The sequence below is a fragment of the Symphalangus syndactylus genome, chromosome 22, assembly GCF_028878055.3.
Source record: "Symphalangus syndactylus isolate Jambi chromosome 22, NHGRI_mSymSyn1-v2.1_pri, whole genome shotgun sequence".
Taxonomy (NCBI): domain Eukaryota; kingdom Metazoa; phylum Chordata; class Mammalia; order Primates; family Hylobatidae; genus Symphalangus; species Symphalangus syndactylus.
Window position 1 is genome coordinate 60,546,681 of NC_072444.2, and position 22,364 is coordinate 60,569,044.

General features: G+C 44.8%; 1 protein-coding gene across 1 annotated transcript in view; it reads left to right on the forward strand.

Annotated features, from left to right (window-relative positions):
- The window catches only part of UBXN4 (UBX domain protein 4), a 47,502-nt gene that overhangs the window by 22,963 nt on the left and 2,175 nt on the right, over positions 1-22,364 (forward strand). Inside the window, exons 7-13 of the mRNA XM_055262026.2 lie at positions 4,338-4,392; positions 5,136-5,300; positions 6,928-7,055; positions 10,433-10,535; positions 17,237-17,368; positions 18,684-18,886; positions 21,255-21,399. Coding sequence (XP_055118001.1) covers positions 4,338-4,392; positions 5,136-5,300; positions 6,928-7,055; positions 10,433-10,535; positions 17,237-17,368; positions 18,684-18,886; positions 21,255-21,393 — 925 coding nt within the window. The 3' untranslated portion in view covers positions 21,394-21,399. The remainder of the gene's footprint in view (positions 1-4,337; positions 4,393-5,135; positions 5,301-6,927; positions 7,056-10,432; positions 10,536-17,236; positions 17,369-18,683; positions 18,887-21,254; positions 21,400-22,364) is intronic.

Genomic DNA, 22,364 nt, shown 5'->3' on the forward strand with positions numbered 1-22,364 from the left:
GATTCTTGCTTTCCTGTCAGGCTACAAACTAATTACTGTAGTTGACTTTAAGTCTTAGGCTTTTTTGTCATCTAGCTTCAAAGAAAACTAATTTTGTTAAGGGAAAGGGTGACTAAATCAAGTTGACATTAGTGAGAAATTCATCCTATCTTATACATAAGAACATAGTCCTTCAATCTTGAGCTGCATTTTGTCAAGTAAACATAATTAAAAAAAAAAACGGATTGGTGATTTGAAATTGTGAGATCTAAGTTTTTCTTTTTAATATTAACGGATATACAATGGTTATTTATTTATTTATTTATGAGGCAGAGTCTTGCTCTGTTGCCCAGGCCGGAATGCAGTGGCATGATCTTGGCTCACTGCAGCCTCTGACTCCCGGGTTCCAGCAATTCTCCTGCCTTAGCCTCCCAAGTAGCTGGGATTACAGGCATGCACCACCACACCTGGCTAATTTTTTAAATATTTTTAGTAGCGACAGGGTTTCGCCATGTTGGCTGGGCTGGTCTTGAACTCCTGACTTCAGGTCGTCTGCTCGCCTTGGCCTCCCAAAGTGCTGGGATTACAGGTGTGAGCCACAGCACCTGGCCTATGATGGTGTTTTGTTTGTTTGTTTTTGAGGTGAAGTCTGACTCTGTTGCCAGGCTGGAGTGCAGTGGCGTGATCTCGGCTCACTGCAACCTCCTCCTCCCAGTTCAAGTGGTCCTCGTACCTCAGCTTCCTGAGTATCTGGGATTACAGGTGTGCGCCACCATGACTGGCTAATTTTTGTATTTGTAGTAGAGACAGGGTTTTGCCATGTTGGCCAGGCTGGTCTCGAACTCCTGGCCTCAAGTAATTCACCCACCTTGGCTTCTTAAAGTGCTGAGATTACAGGCTTGAGCCACCACGTCTGGCCAGGATATATAATGTTTCATTAAAGCTAACAGATATGAAATAGGAATCTTTTAGCGAATCTTTAGCTAAAATGCATTATTTTGTTTATTTCATTATGGTTTTTTTTTTTGCCCCGAGATGGAGTTTTGCTCTTGTCACCCAAGCTGGAGTGCAGTGGCACAATCTCGCTCACTGCAACCTCCACCTCCCGGATTCAAGCGATTCTCCTGCCTCAGCCTCCCAAGTAGCTGGGATTACAGGTGCCCAGTACCATGCCCGGCTAATTTTTATATTTTTAGTAGAGGCGGGGTTTCACCATGTTGGCCAAGCTGGTCTTGAACTCTTGACCTCAGGTGATCCGTCCGCCTCGGCCTCCCAAAGTGCTGGAATTATGGGCATGAGCCACCGCCACCAGCCATGTCATTATGTTTAAAATGGGCAGAATTATCTGGCAAAGATAATATATAGTACCGTGAATTCCAGTCTTTTTATTTGAGTAAGTTTCAAACCTCAATGTTGAAAAAATAGTGTAATGACCACCTTTTAATTTTTTTTCTTTATTTTTTCTTCTGCTTCATTTGAAAGTTGCAGACATAATTTCACTTCATGCCTAGATACTTCAGCATGCATCTCCTAGGAAGACATTGGCTGAGGGTCTGTGGGCTTTGAGCAGGGACTCCATCCTAGGCCAGGATCTGGGGATCTGTGCCCACAGACCCATGTCCTGCCCCCTTCTGGCACCCAGGCAGGCATAGTGACCATTAAGAAGTAGATTTCAGCCCGGCACAGTGGCTCACGCCTGTAATCTCAGCACTTTGGGAGACCGAGGCGGGTGGATCAACTGAGGTCAGGAGTTCGAGACCAGCCTGAGCAACATGGTGAAACCCTGTCTCTACTAAAAATACGAAAATTACCCGGACATAGTGGTGGGTACCTGTAATCTCATCTACTCGGGAGGCCACTGAGGAGTCTGAGGTAGAAGAATCACTTGAACCCGGGAGGCAGAGGTTGCAGTGAGCCGAGATCATGCCACCGCACTCCAGCCTGGGCGACAAAGTGAGACCTTGTCTCAAAAAAAAATGAAAGAAATAAAATTAACAGTGCCTAAGAAGCTTTCCTAATGCTCCTTCCCAATTATGGATTCCCTCCATAAGATGACCACTATCCTGAATCTAACACTGTAGGTTAGTTGTCTGTTTGTGAACTTTGTGATGGAATCATGCAACATGTATTTTTGTGTTTGATCTCCTTTGTTCAGCTTTGTATTTTGAGGCTTATCCATGTTGCATGTCGCAGTAATTGGTGCACTCTCATTGCTGTATAGTATTCTATTTGACTCTACCTTGATTTATTAATCCATTCTACTGTTGGTGGATATTAGGATTGTTTTCAGTTTGGGGCTATTTGAATAGAACTGCTATGAGGAATATGCTTGTATATATCTTGGTGAACATGTGTACACATTTCTTTTGGGCATATATATGAAGAAGCGGGAATTTCTGGGTCATACATACTGATCAAACAGCTTTCCAAAGTGGTTAGGCCAATTTACAGTTCCCCTTAGCAGTTAAGACACGTCACAGATGCTTTTTTCTCTCTCATGTGTTACTATCCATTTCTCTATTCTTTTTGGTGCACAAATTGCCCCAAATTTGACTTGTTGGAATCCCCTTCATATTGAGTCTTCTGGCTTTTTGACAGTACTCACTCCCTTGATTGCTGGCACACGTTATTCAGTTTGGTATACACCAAACACTTTTAGAGAAAATATCATTTCCATTTAAAAAAATGAAATATAATTCACTACCATGAAATTGAAAGTGTACAATTCAGTGAGTTTTAGTATATTCACAAGGTTGTGCATCCACTACCACTGTCTAATTTCAGAATCATTATTTAATTTTTTAAATTTTTTTATTTTTTTGAGATGGAGACTTGCTTTTTTTCCCAGGCTGGAGTGCGGTGGCACCATCTCGGCTCACTGTAACCTCCGCCCCCCAGGTTCAAGCGATTCTCCTGGCACAGCCTCCTGAGTAGCTGAGATTACAGGCGCACGCCACCACTCCTGTCTAATTTTTGTATTTTTAGTGGAGACAGGGTTTCACCATGTTGGTCAAGGCTGGTCTCAAACTCCTGACCTCATGATCTGCCCACCTCGGCCTCCCAAAGTGCTGGGATTACAGGCATGAGCCACTGTGCCTGGCCTATTTTATTAGTTTTTGAGATGGGGTTTCATTACGTTTCATTACACTACCATGCTCAGCTGATTTTATATTATTATTATTTTTTTTTTCCTGAGGCAGAGTCTCACTCTCTCGCCCAGGCTGGAGTACGGTGACATGATCTCGACTCACTGTAACCTCCGCCTCCGAGGTTCAAGTGATTCTCCTGTCTCAGCCTCCCGAGTAGCTGGGTTTACAGGCGCTCACCACCACGCCCGGCTGTTTTTCTATTTTTAGTAGAGACAGGGTTTCGCCATGTTGGCCAGGCTAGTCTCCAACTCCTCACCTCAATTGATCCGCCTGCCTCGGCCTCCCAAAGTGCTGGGATTACAGGTTTGAGCCACTGTGCCCAGCCTAATTTTTTATTTTTTGTAAAGATGGGGTCTCAAGTTGTTGCCCAGACTGGTTTCGAACTCCAGGGCTTAGGCTATCCTCCTGCCTCAGCCTCCTGCAGTGCTGAGATTACACATGTGAGCCACCACACCCAGCCTCCATTTGTTTGTTTATTTCAGACAGGGTCTCCCTTCGTCACCCAGGCTGGAATGCAGTAGCGTGAACGTGACTTGCTGCAGCCTCGACTTCCCGGCTCACGCAATTCTGTTACCTCAGCCCCTAAAGTAGCTGGAACTACAGGCACACGCCACCACGCCTGGCTAATTTTTGTATTTTCTGTAGAGACAGAGTTTTGCCATGTTGCTCAGGCTGGTCTTTAGCTCAAGAGATCCACCGACCTCAGCCCTCCCAAAGTGTTGGGATTACAGGCATGAGCCACTGTGCTTCCATTCATTTTTAATTGATGAACTTCTTACAGTTGAGAATCAAGTTGGTGTTAGTAATTTGGTATTAATAATTTGCTGGCCTTAAATTTTTATTTTTACAGGTTTTTTTTTACCATAGTGCTCTTCAGTTGTATATAAGGAGTAGAGCATTTAAAAGTCACTGATTTATGTATTTGTTTGAAAATGTATTTGTAGATTTTAAAGTCAATATCAGGTAAATCAGAAAAAAAGGGAAACTAATCATAAGTGGGAAGTGAGGCATTTAGAGTGAAGCTAGGCTTCCGATGGGCTCTCGTTGACTCCAGGGTTTCTGTAGGGGCCTGAAGCCAGGCAGATAAATAGTTGCTTGCTTTTTGTTTGTTTATTTCTCAAATTGTTTTAGCTAAATCCATCTCCTAAATGTGTTTTATATTAATACGATTTGTCTCAATTAGTGTTTTTTTTTTTTTTTTAAATACAGACTAACAAAAAAACTTGAAGAAAGGAGAGAAGAGAAAAGAAAAGAGGAAGAACAGGTAAAGTTCATGCAGTTAGCATTGTTTTGTCCTCTCATTAACTGAGGTTGTGATTGATTAGTGTATTCTGTGTGGCAGGCCTAGGGTGACTTCCTAGTTTTAGTTCAGTGTTGCAGCACTATGAAGATAATTCCTGTTTTCTCTAGTAGAGTCATAGTATATACATTTTTTGTGTTCTTTTTGTAAATTGCTATGAATAAATTAGACCATGCTTTTTCCCTCTGCAATGATTTTTTTTTACACTAAGAATAAAGGGACTTGAGCTAAAATTGTTTGGCTTGAGGCAGAACAGAGTTTTAGTTCATTTTTGTGAAAAAATGTGTAGACATTTTGCTGAATTTTTCCTCTCCTGTTAAGCATTCTAGCATATGGTTTGTTTTTCTCACCATGTATACCTAACTGTGTAGCATTTCTTTGGAGTTCTAATATAGGAAGGTTACCATTTCATTCAAGCCAAATACATGACTGCCATGTTGTCCCTGAAGGGTAATATATTTACCCTCATGACTAAAGACCTGTAATTATGCTTGCCTTCAAATTACACTGACTACATTATTAACAGACCACTGGCAATGATTTATAGATTGATAGACATTTGACCATTAACTGTGCCATTAATAAACTCGTCTAGACTTACACTTTATGAAGTTTTATTCTTTTAACTGCAGTTTTCCTTGCATTCAAAATAATATCTGGGGCAGATTATCAAGTTTTTGGATCATAAAACTTTTTCTTTAATTCAGAGAGAAATAAAGAAGGAAATTGAGAGGAGAAAAACTGGAAAAGAAATGTTGGATTATAAAAGAAAACAAGAAGAAGAATTAACAAAAAGAATGCTGGAGGAAAGAAACAGAGAAAAGGCAGAAGACAGGGCAGCTCGAGAACGTATAAAACAGCAGATTGCGTTGGTAAGTCTTAAGTTTCCAGACATTCGTGAAATTGTTTTTCTGTGCACAGTAGCTTTAGATTACTACCAGACTGTGCACACAAAAATAGTAGATTTTAGTGACTCATAGACTACGAATCCTGAGCTTCCTTTTATTAGAAATCGTAAATGAATTAAAATAGTTAAGATTAAAATTGAGTTGATTTTTTCAAAATGATTTTTATTCATATTTTGTTAATTTATGACTTTTATCAGCATTCAAAAAGCAGCTTTTAAAGATTCCCTAGAAAATAAGCTAAGTACCTAGTAGTTCTTCTCTAGTCACAGGCACACTTTTTTGCAACATTCAAAGGATTTAGACAAATCATAAAGCTTAGTTTGTGACAATTGCTTTTAGAATTCATCAGCTGCAATACATGTTAAAACCATCCCACCAGGTATGGCTCACGCCTGTAATCCCAGCACTTTGGGAGGCTGAGGAGGGTGGATCACCTCAGGTCGGGAGTTCAAGACTTGCCTGGCCGACATGGTAAAACCCCATCTCTACTAAAAATACAAAAATTAGTTGGGTGTGGTGGTGGGGGCCTGTAATTCTGCTACTTGGGAGGCTGAGGCAGGAGAATCCATTGAACCCAGGAGGTGGAAGTTGCAGTAGGTTGACATCGTGCCATTGCACTCCAGCCTGGGCGACAAAAAACGAAACTCCATCTCAAAAAGAAAGAAAGAAAGAAAAAAAACCATCCCTACCTTAATATTTTTTGTTCATTTGGTCAGTTAACAAGTATTTGTTTAGCATTTATTATTTATTTATTTTTGAGATGGAGTTTTAGTCTTGTTGCTCAGGCTAGAGTGCAATGGTGCAGTCTCAGCTCACTGCAATTTCCGCCTCCCGAGTTCAAGCAATTCTCCTGTCTCAGGCTCCCAAGTAGCTGAGGTTACAGGTGCATGCCAACATGCCTGGCTAATTTTTGTATTTTTAGTAGAGACGGGGTTTCATCACATTGTTCAGGCTGGTCTTGAACTCCTGACCTCAGGTGATCCACCCACCTCGGCCTCCCAAAGTGCTGGGATTACAGGCATGAGCCACCACGCCCAGTCTTGTTGAGCATTTATTATGCGCCATACCTTGTTCCAGGCTTTGGAGATAAATAGTGAGCAAATTCATTTCCTTGTTTCCTTAATAATAATTCTGGCCTCTGACAGTTGATAAAACTAAAAAATAACAGTTCCAGAATGTTAAAGTTCACATATGGTGTTAGAGAATTTCAGGCAGCAAGGCACAGTGGCTCACAACTGTAATCCCAGAATTTTGGGAGGCTGAGGTGGGAGGATTGCTTGAAGCCAGGAGTACAAGATCAGCCTGGGCAACAAAGTGAGACCCCACCTCTACAAGAAAAGAAAAAAAAATTAGCTGGGCATGGTGGCGTGCAGCTGTAGTCCCAGCTACTCTGGAAGCTGAGGTGGGAGGATTGCTTGAGCCCAGGTGTTCAGAGGCTGCAGTGAGCTATGATTGTGCCACTGCACTCCAGCCTTGATGACAGCAAGACCCTGTCTCTTAATAAAAAAAAATTCCCTGAATATTTGTTTGGAATTGTGTGAATTGACCATTCTGGCAGTAAAGGTAATTGGTATTTAATGATGTTTTAAAGGACCGTGCAGAGAGAGCTGCTCGTTTTGCAAAGACAAAGGAAGAAGTAGAGGCTGCCAAAGCTGCTGCCTTGCTAGCCAAACAGGCAGAAATGGAAGTCAAGAGGGAATCTTATGCAAGAGAAAGAAGGTACTATATTTCATGCCGAAACATCTCTGTACACATAGGGGCTGAGGAGAATGATCATAGGCTGGTTTTTAACACTGATGTATACTGTGGTTATAAGCAGTCCATTCTAGAGGGACATATTGATTGACAGCTCCCAATAATATCTCTCATTTCGTGTGAGGGTACACTAAAAAAGTACTACATAAATAACTTGAAAAGAGGGCCCAATAAATACCTCATTTTCCAAAGACAGAAATGATTTGTAACCAAATGAATATAATGTTTATCTCATGCGTATTAGGATTCTTTAGTTGTCAGAATCCCCTATCCGATAAGATTAAGCAAAAGAAATACATTGGCTCTGCAGTTCAGAAATCCAAGGGTGAATTTGGTTAGGCATAGCTGTGTCCAGCAATCTAAAGAATACCATTAAAATTTCTCTCTCTTTTTAATTCTTGGTTTCTTCTGTTTTAGCTTCATTCTTAGAGAAACTCTCCAAATGGTGTCAGGAGAGCCCATCACCTCCTGGCACTTTCAGGACCTTGAATTCACGATCCCAGACAGAAGAGATTAACCTTTTCTCTCTCATGCCTGTATCAGTCACTGAGAATTCCGACTGCCCCTGTTTGGATCATGTGGCCACCTTCAGACCAGTCAGTGTCCACATGTGTGGGCCCTCTGGTTGGAGGAGGTGACATGCCCAACCTTGTGGTGAAGGAGGTGGGGGAAATGTTATTGATAATTATACCAGAATGAATGACACATAGCAGGGTAAGAAGGCAGTTCCCAAAACAAGAATATGTTGAAAAGACAAAAAAAGTTTAGATTTCTAGTACACCTTGCTAGTTGGATTATGGTTAATACTTATTGTCTTCTCTGTGCCTTTTCATATTTCCATATTGGACAGTTAACAAGTAGTATTTTGTAATCAGAAAAATTTTTAAAAATAATTTTCCAAAAATAATGAAGTAATAAATTTAACAAAAGTGTAAGATTTGTGTGCTAAAAATGACAAAACATTGTTGAAAGATTTAAATATTTAGATACATGGAAAGTATCCTATGTTCATGGATAAGAACAATATTGTTAAGATGATAATCCTCCCCAAACTGATCTATAGATTCAACATTCCTATCAAAATTCCAGCTGGCTTTTTTCCATAAATTATAAACCTAAAATTCATATGGAAATGCAAGAAACACAATAGTTAAAACAATCTGGAAAATGAAGATGGATGACTCATACTTCCCGATTTTCAAACTAACTACAAAGCTATACAGTGATGTAATGGTATAAGATGAACATACAGATCAGTGTAATAGAATGGAGTCTCTAGAAATAAACCCTTACATTTATGAACTGTTTATTTTTGAAAAGGGTACCAAGACTATTCAGTGGGAAGGAAGAATCTTTTCAACAAAAGGTGCTTGGACAACTGAATATCTACATGCAAAATAATGAATTTGGACCTTTACCTCACACCATGTACAAAATTAACTTAATGGATCATCTACCAAAAAGTAAAACTGTATAAAATATATATTCTTAGAGGAAAAAAGAGGAATATATTTTTGTGATCTAGGAGTAGCCAATGGATTGTTAGACATGGCACTAAAAGCACAGGAACAAAATTTAAAAATAGGTAAATCACACTTCCAAAATTTAAAACTTTTGTGCTTTGAAGGATATCATCAAGAAAGTGCAAAGAAGCTGGGCGTGATAGCTCACACCTATAATCCCAGCACTTTGGAAGACTGAGGCAGGCAGATCACTTATGGCCAGGAGTTCAAAACCAGCCTCGCCAACATGGCAAAAACCGTCCCTACTAAAAATACAAAAATTAACTAGGCATGGTGGTGCACACCTGTAATCCCAGCTACTCAGGAGGCTGAAGCATGAGAATCGCTTGAACCAGGGAGGCGGAGGTTGTAGTGAACCGAGATTGTGCCACTGCACCCCAGCCTGGGCAACAGAGTGGAACTCTGTCTCAAAAAAAAAAAAAAAAATGCAAAGAACAACCCATAGAATTGGAGAAAATATTTGCAAATCATATATTTGTTGAGAGACTTGTGTCTAGAATATAAAAAGAACCTGTGACTCAATTATAAAGACACCCAGTTCAAATATGTGGAAAGGATTTGAATAGACATTTCTCCAAAGAAGATAAACAAATGGCCAGTAAGCACATGAAAAGATGTTCAACATCATTAGTCATTAGGGAAATCAAGTCAAAACCACAATGAGATACTATTTCACACCCACCAAATATGCCTAAATGTAAAGAGAAGGTAATAAGTGTTTGTGGGGATGTGGAGAATTTGGAACCTTTCTTTGTTACTGGTGGGATTGTAAAATGATGTAGCCACCTTGGAAAACAGTTTGCCAGTAACGCAAAATGTTAAACACAGTGTTATCATAAGACCCAGCAGTTCTACAGCAGCAGTTTATACAGCAGTTTATATCCAAGAGAATTGAAAACATCCACACAAAAACCTGTACATGAGTATTCATAGCAGCATTAGTCAAAATAGCTAAAATGTAATAACCCAAATGTCCAGCAACTGAAGAATGTGTAAACTGTATCTCATGCAACAATGTTTTTGAGCAATAGGAGTAAGAACTGATACTTTCAACAACATGGGTGAACCTTGAAAATATAATTTCCATGAAAAAAGCAAGTTACAAAGGTCACATACTGTATGATTCTATTATATGACATGCCCAAAATAGACAATCCATAGAGATAGTAGATTAGTGGTTGCCAGGGTCTGGAGGAGGGAGGGATGGGGAGTGACTGCTGATGGGGTTGGAGTTCCTTTTTGGCATGATGAAAATGTTCTGGAATTAGATAGTGTTGATAGTTGCACAATTCTGAATATATTTAAAAATCACTGAGTTGTACACTTTAAAAGACTTAATTTTTGTTTGTTTGTTTGAGAGAGTCTTGCTCTATTGCCCAGGCTGGAGTGCAGTGGCATGATCCCAGCTTACTGCAACCTACACCTCCCGGGTTCAAGCATTTCTCCCTGCCTCAGCTTCCTGAGTAGCTGGGATTACAGGCATACACCACCATGCCCAGCTAATTTTTGTATTTTTTAGTAGAGACAGGGTTTCGCTATGTTGGCCCAGCTGGTCTTGAACTCCTGACCTCAGGTGATCCGCCCGCCTCGGCCTCCCAAAGTGCTGGGATTACAGGCATGAGCCACCACACCCAGCCTAAAAGAGTTAATTTTTTTATATGAATCTCAGTAAAGCAGTTATTAACAAACAAAAAGATCTGATATGGTGGAAAAAACTATTGTCATTGCACATTTCTACTTCCATTTTCTCTAACTTAATGATATTGTTAGAGAATATATAGAAGTGAAGATTGTAACTTTAGTTTTCTTTTTTCATAGCACTATTGCAAGAATTCAATTCCGTCTTCCTGATGGTTCTTCCTTTACAAATCAGTTCCCTTCTGATGCTCCTCTAGAAGAGGCAAGGCAGTTTGCTGCACAGGTAAATTTATGTCTTGAGTTGTAGTAAAAATAGATGTGTAGCTTACTAAATTATAGGAAGGGAAAATTTCAAAGCAGAAGTTGAATGTGAGTGAATTGTGACCTCTCCAGGAGGGAGGCACAAGACACCTCTGAGATATTGTGGAAATTCTGTCGGGTGTCAGTGCATATGGGAGTAACATATCTGCTTTGTGTGCAGAAGTAGGAATTTGCTGATATTGTATAATAGGTCCTGGGAACTTTTCTTTTTTAAAATTTTTTGAGACAGGATCTCACTGTGTCGCCTAGGCTGGAGTGCAGTGCTGCGATCACTGCTCCCTGTAGCCTCGACCTCCTGGGCTCAAGCGACCCTCCCCCTTCGGCCTCCTAAGTAGCTGGAACTTACAGGCATGTACTGCCATGCCCAGCTAATTTTTGTACTTTTTGTAGAGATAGGGTTTCACCATGTAGCCAGGCTGGTCTTGAACTCCTGGGCTCAAGCATTCCTCCCACCTCAAACTCACAGTGTGTTGGGATTACAGGCGTGAGCCGCCCAGCCCAGCCACTGGGAACTTCTTCACTGATCAGTAGACTCATTGAAGGAGTGAAAAGCAAGTGATTTCCTGAAGGTCTGATGTGAGGGAATTGTCCCACTCTCCTGAAATGGAAGCAGTTTTTCTCAGTCCTCTCTCCATTTCCTACAGATTGCTTAGGGGCTGGTCATTTTCCTACGATCTACCTGTTGGCTAAGGAAAAAGAGGCAGTAAACTTTGACAATAGTATCTGCTTCAGGAATTTACTTCCAAAAGGTGGCCTTACTCAGAATCTGAATGGAATATATATCTTTTTTTTTTTTTTTTAATTAATTTTTGCATACAAAAACAATAAACATTTTCTAAAAATACATACAAACAAAAAGATGCGTATCAAACATATTAGGAAGGTTGCACATGGGAAGTCGGGGAATAGAAATGGGGGGTGGGAGTTAAAATAAATGAGAGAGGGACTTTATATGGATCAGTGATAATAACTCAATCCTCTACTTGACAAAGAAGAGGGAGAAGGAAGAGGAAGAAACAGAAAGTGGGATAAAGGATCAGAAAGGGAAGAAAATAGAAAAAATTAGAGTATGACTCCAGGGTAGACCTGTTTTGTTGTCACTGAGTTGGTTGGTTGGTTTGTCTGTTGTATTCTTCATGTTTCGCCAAGTTGGCCAGACTGGTCTCGAACTCCTAGCCCGAAGTGATCAACCCGCCTCGCCCCCCAGAGTGCCGGGACCACAGGCGTGAGACACCACGTCCAGCCCCCACATTGCTTCTGGCCTCCGTGGTAGACCTCCCAGACGGAGCGGCCAGGCAGAGGAGCTCCTCACTTCTACCCAGACACAGGGCGGCTGGGCAGAGGAGCTCCTCACTTCCCAGACGGAGCGGCCAGGCAGAGACGCTCCTCACTTCTTCCCAGACGATAGGTGGCCGGGCAGAGGCGCTCCTCACTTCCCAGACGATGGGTGGGCGGGCAGAGGCGCTCCTCACTTCCCAGACGATGGGTGGCCGGGCAGAGGCGCTCCTCACCTCCCAGACGATGGGTGGCCGGGCAGAGGCACTCCTCACTTCCCAGATGGGGCAGCCGGGCAGAGGCGCTCCTCACTTCTTCCCGGATGGGGCGCCCGGGCAGAGGCGCTCCTCATTTCTTCCCGGATGGGGCGGCCGGGCAGAGGCGCTCCTCACTTCCCAGACGGGGCAGCCGGGCAGAGGCGCTCCTCACTTCTTCCCGGACGGGGCGGCCGGGCAGAGGCGCTCCTCACTTCTTCCCGGACGGGGCGGCCGGGCAGAGGCGCTCCTCACTTCTTCCCGGACGGGGCGGCCGGGCAGAGGCGCTCCTCACTTCTTCCCGGACGGGGCGGCCGGGCAGAGGCGCTCCTCACTTCTTCCCGGACGGGGCGGCCGGGCAGAGGCGCTCCTCACTTCCCAGACGATGGGTGGCCGGGCAGAGGCGCTCCTCACCTCCCAGACGATGGGTGGCCGGGCAGAGGCGCTCCTCACTTCACAGACGGTGGGTGGCCGGGCAGAGGCGCTCCTCACCTCCCAGATGGGGCGGCCGGGCAGAGGCGCTCCTCACTTCTTCCCGGATGGGGCGGCCGGGCAGAGGCGCTCCTCACTTCTTCCCGGACAGGGCGGCCGGGCAGAGGCGCTCCTCACTTCCCAGACAGGGCAGCCGGGCAGAGGCGCTTCTCACTTCTTCCCGGACGGGGCGGCCGGGCAGAGGCGCTCCTCACTTCTTCCCGGACGGGGCGCCCGGGCAGAGGCGCTCCTCATTTCTTCCCGGACGGGGCGGCCGGGCAGAGGCGCTCCTCACTTCCCAGACGGGGCAGCCAGGCAGAGGCGCTCCTCACTTCTTCCCGGACGGGGCGGCCGGGCAGAGGCGCTCCTCACTTCTTCCCGGACGGGGCGCCCGGGCAGAGGCGCTCCTCATTTCTTCCCGGACGGGGCGGCCGGGCAGAGGCGCTCCTCACTTCCCAGACGGGGCAGCCAGGCAGAGGCGCTCCTCACTTCTTCCCGGACGGGGCGGCCGGGCAGAGGCGCTCCTCACTTCTTCCCGGACAGGGTGGCCAGGCAGAGGCACTCCTCACTTCTTCCCGGACGGGGCGGCCGGGCAGAGGCGCTCTTCACTTCCTCCGGGACGGGGCGGCCGGGCAGAGGCACTCCTCACCTCCCAGACGATGGGTGGCTGGGCAGAGGCGCTCCTCACTTCCCAGACAGGGCGGCCGGGCAGAGGCGCTCATTTCCCAGACGGGGTGGCCGGGCAGAGGCGCTCCTCACTTCCCAGACGATGGGTGGCCGGGCAGAGGCGCTCCTCACTTCCCAGACGATGGGTGGCCGGGCAGAGGCGCTCCTCACTTCCCAGACGGGGCGACCGGGCAGAGGCGCTCCTCACTTCCCAGCCGGTGGGTGGCCGGGCAGAGGCGCTCCTCACTTCCCAGACGGTGGGTGGCCGGGCAGAGGCGCTCCTCACTTCCCAGACGGTGGGTGGCCGGGCAGAGGCGCTCCTCACTTCCCAGACGGTGGGTGGCCGGGCAGAGGCGCTCCTCACTTCCCAGACGGTGGGTGGCCGGGCAGAGGCGCTCCTCACTTCTTCCCGGACGGGGCGCCCGGGCAGAGGCGCTCCTCATTTCTTCCCGGATGGGGCGGCCGGGCAGAGGCGCTCCTCACTTCCCAGACGGGGCGGCCGGGCAGAGGCGCTCCTCACTTCTTCCCGGACGGGGTGGCCGGGCAGAGGCGCTCCTCACTTCTTCCCGGACGGGGCGGCCGGGCAGAGGCGCTCCTCATTTCTTCCCGGATGGGGCGGCCGGGCAGAGGCGCTCCTCACTTCCCAGACGGGGCGGCCGGGCAGAGGCGCTCCTCACTTCTTCCCGGACGGGGCGGCCGGGCAGAGGCGCTCCTCACTTCTTCCTGGATGGGGCGGCCGGGCAGAGGCGCTCCTCACCTCCCAGACGATGGGAGGCCGGGCAGAGGCGCTCCTCACTTCCCAGACGATGGGTGGCCGGGCAGAGGCGCTCCTCACTTCCCAGACGATGGGTGGCCGGGCAGAGGCGCTCCTCACTTCCCAGACGGGGCGACCGGGCAGAGGCGCTCCTCACTTCCCAGCCGGTGGGTGGCCGGGCAGAGGCGCTCCTCACTTCCCAGACGGTGGGTGGCCGGGCAGAGGCGCTCCTCACTTCCCAGACGGTGGGTGGCCGGGCAGAGGCGCTCCTCACTTCCCAGACGGTGGGTGGCCGGGCAGAGGCGCTCCTCACTTCTTCCCGGACGGGGCGCCCGGGCAGAGGCGCTCCTCATTTCTTCCCGGATGGGGCGGCCGGGCAGAGGCGCTCCTCACTTCCCAGACGGGGCGGCCGGGCAGAGGCGCTCCTCACTTCTTCCCGGACGGGGTGGCCGGGCAGAGGCGCTCCTCACTTCTTCCCGGACGGGGCGGCCGGGCAGAGGCGCTCCTCATTTCTTCCCGGATGGGGCGGCCGGGCAGAGGCGCTCCTCACTTCCCAGACGGGGCGGCCGGGCAGAGGCGCTCCTCACTTCTTCCCGGACGGGGCGGCCGGGCAGAGGCGCTCCTCACTTCTTCCTGGATGGGGCGGCCGGGCAGAGGCGCTCCTCACCTCCCAGACGATGGGAGGCCGGGCAGAGGCGCTCCTCACTTCCCAGACGATGGGTGGCCGGGCAGAGGCGCTCCTCACCTCCCAGACGGGGCGGCCGGGCAGAGGCGCTCCTCACTTCCCAGACGGTGGGTGGCCGGGCAGAGGCGCTCCTCACTTCCCAGACGGTGGGTGGCCGGGCAGAGGCGCTCCTCACTTCCCAGACGGTGGGTGGCCGGGCAGAGGCGCTCCTCACTTCCCAGACGGTGGGTGGCCGGGCAGAGGCGCTCCCCACCTCCCAGATGGGGCGGCGGCCGGGCAGGGGCTGCAATCCCAGCACCCTGGTAGGCCAAGGCAGGTGGCTGGGGGGCGGAGGCTGCCGCGAGGCCAGACCACGCCACCGCACTCCAGCCTGGGCAACACCGAGCACTGGGTGAGCGAGACTCCGTCTGTAGTTCCAGTAGCTCGGGAGGCTGAGGCGGGCAGAGCACTCGGCGTGAGGAGCTGGCGACCAGCGTGGCCAAGATGGCGAACGCGTGCCTGCAGTGAAAGGAGAAAAGGCAGGTAGCGGTGGCGCGCGCCGCCAGACCCAGGCAGTCCGCGGCGCGGGCAGCAGCAAGCCGAGTAGATTGCAGCCTGGGCCCGAGAGGGAAAAGGAAAGAAAGGAAAGAAAGGAAAGAAAGGAAAGAAAGAAAGGAGAGAGAGAAAGAGAGAGAGAGAGAAAGAAAGAAAGAGAAAGAAAGAAAGAAAGAGAGAGAAAGAAAGGAAAGAAAAGAAAGAAAAGAAAGAAAGAAAGAAAAGAAGGGAGGGAGGGAGGGAGGGAAGGAAGGATATATCTTAAGAGATGAGTAGTTTTCAATTTATTTTTATTCCCTGATTGATTGCTTATTCAAAATGGATTCTGAGTATCAGATGTCCTTTGGGTTCTAGGCTGATTATATGTATCAGTATTTTTTTCATATATATAACTTCAAGGTTAAAATTAGGGAATTGGGTTCAGATATTTCTGCCAGACCTTTTCTCCACATTTGATCTTCTTGCACTCGTGAACTAGGCTGGACAATGTAAACATTTATTTTAAAAACTGTTTCCCCCTAAGCTTTATAGTAGAAACAGTCCCAAATAGGTGCTTTCATTCTTTTGTCTTGGAGCCTCCCACAATGTGTCCCGTCCTGAGTTTCACTGCTTTTGCCACAGGTAAATGGAGAAGGGACTACATCTTTGATTGCATGTGTCCTATTAAAACTCCACCTCAGGCCAGGCATGGTGGCTCACGCCTGCAATCCCAGCACTTTGGGAGGCCGAGGTGGGTGGATCACGAGGTCAGGAGTTTGAGACCAGGCTGACCAACATGGTGACCCCATCTATTCTAAAAATACAAAAATTAGCCAGGCATGGTGGTGAGCGCCTGTAATCCTAGCTACTCGGGAGGCTGAGGCAGGAGACTCGCTTGAACCCAGGAGGCGGAGGTTGCAGTGAGCTGAGATTGTGCCACTGTACTCCAGTCTGTGCAACAGAGCAAGACTCCATCTCAAAAAAAAAAACAAAAAACAGGCTGGGCACAGTGGCTCACGCCTGTAATCCCAGCACTTTTGGAGGCTGAGGCAGGCGGATCACGAGGTCAGGAGATCAAGACCATCCTGGCTAACACGGTGAAACCCCGTCTCTACTAAAAATACAAAAAATTGGCCAGGTGTGGTGGCGGGTGCCTGTAGTCCCAGCTACTCGAGAGGCTGAGGCAGGAGAATGGCGGGAACCTGGGAGGTGGAGCTTGCAGTGAGCTGAGATTGCGCCACTGCACTCCAACCTGGGTGACAGAGCGAGACTCCGTCTCAAAAAAAAAAAAAAAAAAACCAAAAACTCCACCTCAGTACAGTTATCAAGTTTTGTATTTTGTATATCTTTAGAACAGTAAGGGGTATGTGTGATCTATGGTAAAAAAAAAAAAAAAAATACAAAAAACAAGTTAGTCTCCTTTGGAATCTTCTAGGGAAAGATACACAGATATCTAAGATTTTACAAGTGAGTTTTGTATATAGAGGACTTAAAATTTTGAGGGTGACTTATGGTGCTGTCCATTGTACATTCTTGGATCTGGGATTGTGTGTATCATGTAGGTTGATTATGGACCATTTGTGCCTTGAGACAAGGAGGAGGCTACACTTCCTGAAGGTATATATGGGGGAAATACTAGTCTAGTCCAAATTCTTAATAGGGATTACCTGTAATCCAAATGTGTGTTCATGAGACGTTAAGTTTGCTAAAGGATAGTGAAAACCTAATGATGAACTGCAACAATACTTAAAGGAGATACACAATTGTCCATTTGTACTGAATTTATTTGTGTGTTTTTAGGAACTATATTTTGCTATTTTGTGGTCATCTTTGAGTTATAGAAGCTTTTAAAAACTATTTGGATTTGATAGCTTTTCAGCTGCTTAGGGGCTGGAAGCACAATTTTATACCTTTTTTTGAGTTTACATGTAATGAACTTTTAAAATTAAGTCAATTTTAATTAAAGCAGTCATTTTGGATTCATCTGAGTAATATCTTACTTTTAAATAAAGGCACCCTTTAAGTTTTTAAAACTTATTTTACAGACTGTTGGCAACACTTATGGTAATTTTTCGTTAGCAACCATGTTTCCCAGGAGGGAATTTACCAAAGAAGATTATAAAAAGAAGTTACTGGATTTGGAACTTGCCCCAAGCGCTTCGGTGGTACTGTTGCCAGTATGTATATACAGATGCATTTTTTTCTCTTCTTACTGTTTTCTGTTTATCATACTCTTCATTTCTTATAATTAGGGGAAAGGAAGTGCAGAGGTATACTGTGGATAATTAAAATTCAAGTGATCCAATAATTAGATGAATTTATAATTCCATTATTCTTTGCTTTATTTGTATTGCTGATATTACTTGAGACATGAAATAGTTTAATTTTCAACTTTTTTCTTCACATATTTTTGTGTACAAAAAAATGACCAATAGAAGACAATAAGAAATGCAGATTATCTGCCTAATCCACACACTTAGTGTCTTTTATTTATATATGCTTTACTGTTTGCCAAGTTTTGAAAAAAATTATTTTAACATAAAAGTAACATGAATATTCAAACAGATTATCCCATTTGATCTGCACAACAATATTTTAATCTCTGGTGAAGAAAAGAAGCTCAGACAGCTTAAACGCCTGCTGCCAAGGTCCTACCTTAAGTGCCATAACTGGGATGAGAGCCTGGGTTTTCTATGTCCTGGTTAACATAGTTTTCTTTGCTCTATACTAGACGTGCCCTCCACCCCAAAACAGTTAGCTCTCCAGTAATCAGGATTTCATTGTCTGAACCTTTTTTTTAAAATCAGCAAGAAAGACTTTTCTTATAAAAGTTTAATATTCTTGGCCGGGCACGGTGGCTCACGCCTGTAATCCCAGCACTTTGGGAGGCCGAGGCGGGCGGATCATGAGGTCAGGAGATCGAGACCATCCTGGCTAACACAGTGAAACCCCGTCTCTACTAAAAATACAAAAAATTAGCCGGGCGTGGTGGCGGGCGCCTGTAGTCCCAGCTACTCGGGAGGCTGAGGCAGGAGAATGGCGTGAACCCTGGGGGGCGGAGCCTGCAGTGAGCCGAGATCGCGCCACTGCACTCCAGCCTGGGCGACAGCGAGACTCTGTCTCAAAAAAAGAAAAAAAAGAAAAAAAAAAAAAAAGTTTAATATTCTTAAAGAGACCTACCTTCTAGTTTGTATGTTACAATTTCTCTTAAACAGAGCTCCAAATATTATAACATACAATTACAATTGTATATATAATATACAATATTATACAATTGTAATATTGTATATTATAATTTATCTTTAAAAACTTCTGGGAGTCTTCAGAAGTTTATATATACGTTAAAAACAGCAAAAGATATCATTTTACCCTCTTGAAGTAAACTAAAATTGGTAGGACCTCCTTTTCCAGATAAAAGTTTCATCTGGAACCTTGGGCGTGATGTGATTGTGCTAATGTAGTCTTTATCTAGGTTTGTTTGTTAATTTCTAGGCAGGAAGACCAACTGCATCCATTGTACACTCTTCCAGCAGAGACATTTGGACCTTGTTGGGAACAGTACTTTATCCATTCCTTGCCATCTGGAGATTAATTAGCAATTTCTTGTTTAGTAGTCCGCCTCCCACACAGACTTCAGTGAGAGTAACATCGTCAGAACCCCCAAACTCTGCATCATCTAGCAAATCAGAAAAAAGGTATCTGTGTGTGTTTTCCCCATTTGTAAAATATGTAAGTCATGCCCAATATCTTTTTTAAAGTAAAAAGTTGAGTACTTTGCCTTTCTGTGTATGTCCTCTCCAGTTCCCACAGTGGAGGAGAAAAACTCTGATGCTCTGAAACTTTATTGTATCATCTCTACTGCAAAGCTGACTACCTGTGTTTTCTCAGCCAATTTTATAAAACCAATTTTTTGGAAAGCAGCTTCACCTCTACTGGTTTATGGTTTCATTCATTGAAGTTTCTTTACCCCATAACTATCAAGGCAGATTTTTTTTTCTAATAACCTCTTTCTAGTAACCATGTTTTGCTTGACAAGATATTTCATTGCATTAATCGTTCAGGGTCATCTTGCATAATTACTGTAGATGAACTACTCTGCTTTAATCATTTTAACCCTGTTGGTTCTTTTATCTACTGGCTGATAGCCTTGTCTGGATCATTCAGAGAAGGACCAAATTGTGGAAACAGGTTATTCCTTTGAAAATTCTCCCTCAGAGAATTATTTTGGACTAATCCCTTAACCAAGAGGCCAGGGCCTGATGCAGTGGCTCACGCCTGTAATTCCAGCACTTTGGAAGGCTGAGGCGAGAGAATTACTTGAGCTCAGGCATTCAAGACTAGCCGGGGCAGTATAGTGAGACCTTGTCTGTACAAAAACAATTTAAAAATTTGCCAGGCACATGTCTGTGGTCCCAGGTACTTGGGAGGCTGAGATGGGAAGATCACTTGAGCCGGGGAGATTGAGGCTGCAGTGAGCCAAGATTGTGCCATTGCACTCCAGCCTGGGTGGCAGAGTGAGCGTGAAATCCTGTCTCAAAACAAAAGAAAACAACTTTTATAGCAGATAGCATGCAATGGTTAGCATAGTAATATAACACTGACAATTTTAACTCATATCTTTGTTAAGATTTTATATACTTGAAACAGGTTAATGGGAAGTATTTTCCTAGAAAGTAAGATTATGCCCCTTTCTAATAATTACATAATAATGTAACTTACTGAAATGGACACCTCTGTTAAGCACTCTGTGAGGCCTTTTATAGGCATTATAACAAATCTTCATGCCAGTCCTGTGTGATGAGTAATAGAAATTCTTTCTTCTCTGCCCTCAGTATGGAGAACCCCTAGTCATGTGTTTATGGATTCCATAGGTAATGACTTATATAAGTATTGTGATTGGGCTGCTTTGTCCTTTATCTTATTTCGTAACTGTTAGGCAGGAAGACCAGTTATCTACTAAGTACATTACTCTAGTGAGGACAGAGGGAAACTCAAACAAGGCTGAATCTTAAAACTGTTACAGAGCAATGGGTGGGAGCATGTAATACTGAATTACTGTAATATAGGAGAGCTTGTTGTGTGGATTTTTAACTTTTTTTCAGGCTGGGTGTGGTACCTTATATTTGTAATCCCAGCTGTTTGGGAAGCTGAGGCACAAGGATCACTTGAGGCCAGGAGTTTGAGACCAGCCTGGGCAACATAGTGAGGCTCCATCTCTACAGAAAAAAACTTTTAGTGAGCTGTGCGTGATAGCATGTGCCTATAGTTTCAGCTGCCTGGGAAGCTGGGGCAGGATTGTGTGAGCTCCGGAGTTTTGAGGCTGTAGTGAACCGTGATCATGCCACTGCACTCTAGCCTGGGCAACAGACGGGAGACCCTGTCTCAAAAAAGAACAAAAAACAACACTTTTTTCAAATAAGAGAAAGGTCTTAGATTGGAGCAAAGGATGGAATAAAAAGGTGTGTTAAAGAGAGGGTGAAGCTTTATGTTCCACTATTATTTTTCCTTTTTTCTCTCTCCCCTCTAGAGTTATAAAAGTCTTTTGGCTTAAATTTTATCCTTATACCTTTGTATTTTCAGATGAGGAAGTCCTCTTCATTCTTAATTGTTTATAAATAAGTCATTCTTGAAGATTTTGCGAAGGATTAAAAATTGACCCTTTCTGTCAAGCTGACTGGAGCTTTGGGTAATCTCTAGGGTGCTAAGTTACAAATATTTTGGTAGATATGTCAGCTTGCATAAATAACAAAGGAAAGATTAGTTGGCAAATGGTCACAGTCCTCTAATGCTTAGTAAGTCACTAAGAAACACAATGGAAATGGAATATATGATTTGGCTGGCTGGCTTGACTTAGAGATCAGATGAAGCTAAACTACCAAAGACTACGAAAGTCTAGTGCTGTGTTAGTAGATACAGTGGTCTCCCATGGACTTTCCTTACTTTAGATGGCATTAAAAGTAAAACTTAGTTGCCTGTACTGATGGAAGTTGGAAGGAAACAGCTTGTATTACTATTGTTTTTATTTTATGACATCTTCCCCTTGCTCCCTCTTTCTCGTATCAGGGAACCAGTGAGAAAAAGAGTGCTGGAAAAACGTGGAGACGACTTTAAAAAGGAGGGGAAAATTTATAGATTAAGGACTCAAGATGATGGTGAAGATGAAAACAACACTTGGAATGGAAATTCCACTCAACAGATGTAGTGACAAGTATAATATATGCAATAATCATTGTTTCTCTTAAGAGTTAATTCAACTAAAATTCTACTAGAGAAGTGGGACTGCTTTATATTTTCCATCTGATCTATAAAATGTCTCTTTATTTCTGCTTAGTGGGTGTGGGTTGAAGGTGTTTAACTCAGAAAAGTAAAGACAGGAAATAACTCTCTGCTAGGTCCTTGCTTATATGGCAACCACTGCTAGAAGCCTAAAAGAACCAAAAAGTCTGCCGCAGCCTGCCTCCATCAGCTTCTTATTTAGTATTTCATATGCCCATTAGCCCTGTGCTGTCAGATGACATGTTTTGTTTAGAGCTACTTTGCTCCAAGACTCTTAAGCCCAAAGTAACTGGTATGTCACTGAGTAACTTGATTCTGTGTCAGAGCATTTTAACTAGCCACTCAGATGAGAATTTATGTTTAACTTCTCTTTTTACTCATCAGCTGCAAGCAAAATCTTGTAGTTTTTAATCTTAAACACTGAATAAAAAAACTTTCCCAAAAATTGGAATGATCTTATTTTTGCTTTGAGTTTTGTTATCTAGCATCTTTTTGTTGCACAGGGCTCTATTGAGGTCCTATGTCTGATTTTTTTTCCCCCAGTATTGCCCTGGAGCTGTCTCTGGAAAGTAGCTGGCTAGGTTACCTTAACTATCACTGAAGAAAGAAATTTTCTGACACACACTAATGCCATGTGACTTGTCTCCTAAGTCAGTGAGGCATCACTTTGCATAGTTACCGTTTGTTAAGGCCTTTGTTCTCATGAGATGCAAAACAGCTGCTAGTCTGCAACCTAGTTTTCCCTCTCACCTTTAACTGAAGTTTTGTCCTCAATAATTACACAAGGACCTAGAGTACCTGTAGGACAAAAAGTATAGAATAAAGATATGCCTTTAGTCATTTGGTTTTTCTTAAAAAGTTGAGATTCTTAATCTGACTTACATGTTACTTTATCCA